General features: G+C 45.2%; 1 protein-coding gene across 1 annotated transcript; it reads right to left on the bottom strand.

Annotated features, from left to right (window-relative positions):
- Positions 1–209: 209 nt before the first annotated feature.
- LOC118965316 (extensin-like) lies at positions 210–3,883 on the bottom strand. Its single transcript, XM_036983994.1, has 7 exons — positions 3,501–3,883; positions 2,718–2,834; positions 2,477–2,598; positions 2,164–2,314; positions 1,866–1,984; positions 356–1,753; positions 210–268 (listed from the first exon to the last, which is right to left on the bottom strand). Exons 1-6 carry the CDS (start codon positions 3,814–3,816, stop codon positions 362–364), a joined length of 2,217 nt encoding a protein of 738 aa, XP_036839889.1. The 5' UTR covers positions 3,817–3,883; the 3' UTR covers positions 210–268; positions 356–361.
- Between the last annotated feature and the right edge of the window lie 2,137 nt (positions 3,884–6,020).

Below are 6,020 nucleotides of genomic sequence, written 5' to 3'. Positions count from 1 at the left end.
AAAGCTATATAAATATATGAAAATGTCTGCTCTACCCAAAATTACAACCAACTAATTGCAGCAAAAAGATGGAGGGAAAATGTAAGGAACTTATGTCGGCCCTGCATTGAAGACCAGAAGGGGTGACACCGCCCCTGATCTTACTGGATTCTGCTAGTCTATTCTGCTAGTTCCCTGGCCAACAGTCAAGTAAAAACAAACTCAAGCAGTACATTTAGTGAATTTATTTTACACTTCACAAGTAATGTCTGGAAACTGTAGATTCCACCTGTTGAAAGTAGTGTGATTAAACTTCAATTGTAATTGCAAATAGTACATTATATATTTAATTACATTTGTGATAATTATGCCTTACCATAAGTTACTCCCTAGGCCCTTGATAATGATACGGCACCGTTCCATAATGGGGTGGGAACACAGGAGAAGCATACGGATTCCAGCTGCGAACCATCGGGTACTGGTCATATTGCATGAAGGGCTGCATGGGTTGGGCCTGGGGTGTGGTGCCAGGGATAGTGCTAGCAGTTACTGAAGGAGTGGCTGACTGACGGTAGGAGGAATCTGAGTAATGATATTTCTGGGGGTTATTCTGGTTATCCAGTTGGCTGGCTATGGGGGGTGCTCTTGGGACAGAGCGTTGAGGGAAAAACCCTGGGAAATTGTATTGGGGGAACTGGTAACTCAGTGGGACCTGAGGGTATCCTTTAGGTGGCATATGCAGGGCCTGATTTGTTTGTTTAGGTGTGGTAGTGGAGGCTGATGGGAAATAAGGTTGAGGGAGATGTGTAGTAAAATGGTATGGGTAAAACATTTTGAAGTCAGGCATTTGTGGGACCTGGGGGTATCCTTTAGGTGGCATATGCAGGGCTTGGGTGGCAGGTGGAGGGGAATTTGTGTGTTTAGGTGAGGTAGTGGGGGCTGATGTTGGGAAATAGCGTTGAGGGGGATACGGAGGAAAATGGTACGGGTGAAACGGGTGGAATTCAGGTGTTTGTGGGACCTGGGGGTCTGCTTTAGGTGGCATATGCAGGACCTGGGTGACAGGTTGAGGGGATTGTGTGTGTTTAGGTGAGGTAGTGGGGGCTGATGTTGGGAAATAGCGTTGTTGAGGGGGATACGGAGGAAAATGGTACGGGTGAAACGGGTGGAATTCAGGTGTTTGTGGGACCTGGGGGTCTGCTTTAGGTGGCATATGCAGGACCTGGGTGACAGGTTGAGGGGATTGTGTGTGTTTAGGTGAGGTAGTGGGGGCTGATGTTGGGAAATAGCGTTGTTGAGGGGGATACGGAAGAAAATGGTACGGGTGAAACGGGTGGAATTCAGGTGTTTGTGGGACCTGGGGGTCTGCTTTAGGTGGCATATGCAGGACCTGGGTGACAGGTTGAGGGGATTGTGTGTGTTTAGGTGAGGTAGTGGGGGCTGATGTTGGGAAATAGCGTTGAGGGGGATATGGAGGAAAATGGTATGGGTAAAACAGGTGGAATTCAGGTGTTTGTGGGACCTGGGGGTCTCCTTTACGTGGCATATGCATGGCCTGGCTAGAAGGTTTAGGGGAATGTGTTTGTTTAGACATGGTAGTGGCTGCTGTTGGGGACGAGGGTGGTTGGGGGGGATACGGAGGGAAATGGTACTGGGACAACTGGTAGAACAGAGGGTATCCAGACATAACAGGTTCAGTTGGAGGGAGGCCTGCAGGGCAGGAGAGGGTGAGCTCCCCAGCACCCGAGAGCATGAAAAGCAAACGCTTATCATCCTGAATTTAAAAAAAAAAAAGGTACACAAAAGTTAGGAAATAGCCCCCCCCCCCCCCCCAAAAAGTGACCATTTAATCACTTTCATGACCACAAGATGACATTAAGAATTACCTCCAACTCCACACAGGGTCCTGTGTATGGTGCAGTGATCACCACTCCTCCAAAGAATGTCTCAATAGTTAAGCCACATTGCTGGGTGATTGCGAGAAGTGGCTCCCACACACCAGACACTGAAAAACAATCAGTGTGAGCAACAGAATAGACTGTAGGCATACACCAGTCTACTGTCAACCATTCATAGAAATTAATTACTTTTGGATCAGCATTCATCCGCCATAGGTTCAAATGAATACATTTCATATGCCCAAATATACCATGTGCACTGAAACAATGTCAAAGAATTACCCACCTTTGACTTGAAGAGCATTCGCTGCCATGGAAAGCTTCACCACCATGCCAGATAAATAGCAGGAGACAGAGGGGGGAGGGGGTGGTGCAACAGGACAAGACATGGTCATGGGTGCCCCCCACAGACGGAGTGGCAGAACATAGTTACCCCCCTGTATGAATGAAAACAGTATCATGATGCAACCCATGTAAATGTGCTTTAATAGCCAACATGTGAATAGAGGCTCAAATCAACATTTAGCAGTACAAGATTATTCAAGAGTTAAAATTAACATTTGTTTAATAAGGGAAAGCCTCCATGGAGGAAATATCACCTCTTGAGTGACATGGCAGCCTTGGTATGGTGCGACGAAGAACACATGCCTGCGTGACCGCTTCACAGAGAAGCCACAGTGAGTTGGCATTCGGGACAGGGGAAGAACAGGAGACCCATCACCTGCACAAGACAGAAATACCTCAGGCTAAACCAACTCATATATAGGGCTACGCAACTTACATGCATAAGCAGCATCAGTGGTTCATATTTTTCTTACTTAGTAGGCACATTCTACTTACCGCCGTCGACCAGAAAATGTGGAGCTCTTCCCCCTTTGACCCGAAGAGTCATTGTTTCATTGCTACACTGTACTGATGGCCCCATGTGCTGGAGTTTAGCATCCAACTTGTGCCATTCTGGGAGAGGGAATGAATAAACAGGATTTGCAAAGGCTCAAACATGTGCCACCTTTAAGTGGCAATCTGGGATTCAAACAAAGGGCTCTAACATGTTAGTCCACCATTCAGCAAAACAGAAGTTTGAAGTCTGGCCAGTTGCAGGGGGTCCATCTGAATTTAGAAAACACAGCCTTTTTAAACTAAATGTTGTGGTCCATGAAGTAGTCCAACAGTGAACACAGCCATCTTACCCCTTTCAAATCACCAATTGAGACACTTTGGGGTGGAACCACCTGCCACATGGCAAGACATACACCCATTTCAATCAATGAGAAGACAAGATGAGGTGTACACATCATTGGATCAATTAAAAGTACATTTTTTGCAGACATCTAAAATTCAAACAGACACCCTGCAACTGGAGACATTTGAGAACATTAACACAGAGGAACGTGTTGTATAGCCACACATGTAACTACCAGTATAAAATGATAAAATGTGTTGGTTAAATCACATTAACTGGTGTTACAATCTATAGCTTGAATGGGGCTAAACCAATGTATCCACTAAGTCAGAGTTCAGCAGTGGATGCAAAGACTGTGTTGAAGCAATATAGCATTTCACTATTAGGTTATCGCTACATGATTTACAAACTGGGGAAAAAAGGGAGGCCTGGTGGCTTACCTTGTGATGCAGGCTGTCCAGCCCGATTATCAGCCTCAAATGCAAGAGATCCGTTTTTAGTCTTGATGCGGTCAGAAGCGGCGGATTCATCATTGGTTACTTCGAAACCCACCCTTCTCAGTTGGACCAATTTATTCCCAACTACAAGCCTCCCGGATCGGACAATCGTCGGATGAATTTTGGCATTTGGCATTGAGATGCTTGCGTCTGGAATCTGGCCATAGCAAGGGGTTAACACAGAGCTAATCGTTGCCATCACCGTCAAATACAATATAGGATGTTTACACGACATCACATCTCTAATCGTTTTTCGCATGGTGATTCACACAAAAGTCTGTGCAATTGCGCTAATACGCGAGTTCACTGAGGTCTCTGGTAGAAGTTGCCCCAAATTTAAACGGCTTGCCTAATTGAAAGACCAATCAGAATTTAGCTCGGCTGGTGACATTTTTTACACTACTTATTAGCGTTCGAGGTTAAGTTGCAGATAGAAATGCAGGCCAATTGAGGTGCCGGTGCCGTCGAGACCCATCATTCAGGGCAGGTGGGGCTGAGCCCCACATATTATTTTTTTGGGAGGGCTTGCCTGTTTTGAATGTTATTTTGGCATTAATACGTGTCACATAACAGTTTGCAAACATTTAAAAAAAATATATATATATTGTAATGACACAGCAGGGAGCAGGTCTCGAACCCTCGACCTTCAAGCCCGAGGTCCGGCGCGCTATCGACTGTGCCGCAAAAGCATGCTCGTGCGGCAGTGTAGATTTCCGCGGTTATAAACCCAGGGTCGTTACAATATATATATATATATATATCATTTAGTTAATAAAGACGCATACAAATATGGTCTCTTCTTTGTTTTCTTGAGAAAGGCAGCTCCAAAATGCAGGTTTTCAGCCTAGCTCAGTGCTTTCTGTTGTTAGAGTTGCGTAAATTCGAATCTGGTATCAGGATAAATATGACAATGAGTCACCGATTGTATACTATGTATTTTTTATTAGCTAAGCAATAAGTGGTAAATGCAATTTTCGTATATACGGGCTCTCTGTCCCACCTCGCAGGGCAAGCAGAGAACTGACAAGATGTATGTAAAACAGTATTCTTTATACTGTGATAGACAGTTCCAACCCGTCTGTTGGCCTATCACAGTAGAGACGGGGCGTGGTTTAAACTTGCTCAGCCTATTGCAGGCGCTCAGACGGGTCCCCGCCTCTTGGCGTTTCTGTTGATAGATGTAAGTGTTGCTGTGAAGAACATCCAGGCTCTCATGCTCCATACCGTTATCTCGCACCTGGCTCCCGCTTGTTCTGCAACCCCACGCTCTGAATGTGCCCCCCTCCCAACTAATTTGAACAGTTCCTGACTTCATGCTTCTCTGTATTTTTCCATCATGAGAAAGTCCCCTGGCCCTGACACATTTTTTCCCATTCCCCCTTGTAAAACAGCTCGAGCTCAGTGAGGTTGGATGGAGAGCATTTGTGAACAGCAGTTTTCAGTTCTTTCCACAGATTCTCGATTGGATTCAGGTCTGGACTTTGACTTGGCCATTCTAACACCTGGATATGTTTATTTTTGAACCATTCCATTGTAGATGTTGCTTTATGTATTGGATCATTGTCTTGTTGGAAGACAAATCTCCGTCCCAGTCTCAGGTCTTTTGCAGACTCCATCAGGTTCTTCCAGAATGGTCCTGTATTTGGCTCCATCCATCTTCCCATCAATTTTAACCATCTTCCCTGTCCCTGCTGAAGAAAAGCAGGCCCAAACCATGATGCTGCCACCACCATGTTTGACAGTGGGGATGGTGTGTTCAGCTGTGTTGCTTTTACGCCAAACATAACGTTTTGCATTGTTGCCAAAAAGTTCAATTTTGGTTTCATCTGACCAGAGCACCTTCTTCCACATGTTTGGTGTGTCTCCCAGGTGGCTTGTGGCAAACTTTAAACGACACTTTTTATGGATATCTTTAAGAAATGACTTTCTTCTTGCCACTCTTCCATAAAGGCCAGATTTGTGCAATATACGACTGATTGTTGTCCTATGGACAGAGTCTCCCACCTCAGCTGTAGATCTCTGCAGTTCATCCAGAGTGATCATGGGCCTCTTGGCTGCATCTCTGATCAGTCTTCTCCTTGTATGAGCTGAAAGTTTAGAGGGACGGCCAGGTCTTGGTAGATTTGCAGTGGTCTGATACTCCTTCCATTTCTATATTATCGCTTGCACAGTGCTCCTTGGGATGTTTAATGCTTGGGAAATCTTTTTGTATGCAAATCCGGCTTTAAACTTCTTCACAACAGTATCTCGGACCTGCCTGGTGTGTTCCTTGTTCTTCATGATACTCTCTGCGCTTTTAACGGACCTCTGAGACTATCACAGTGCAGGTGCATTTATAAAGAAGACTTGATTACACCAAGGTGGATTGTATTTATCATCATTAGTCATTTAGGTCAACATTGGATCATTCAGAGATCCTCACTGAACTTCTGGAGAGAGTTTGCTGCACTGAAAGTAAAGGGG

This window comes from Oncorhynchus mykiss, chromosome 7 (genome assembly GCF_013265735.2).
Source record: "Oncorhynchus mykiss isolate Arlee chromosome 7, USDA_OmykA_1.1, whole genome shotgun sequence".
Taxonomy (NCBI): domain Eukaryota; kingdom Metazoa; phylum Chordata; class Actinopteri; order Salmoniformes; family Salmonidae; genus Oncorhynchus; species Oncorhynchus mykiss.
Note: the sequence above shows the minus strand (reverse complement) of the source record. Positions and strands in the feature narration are given on the sequence as shown.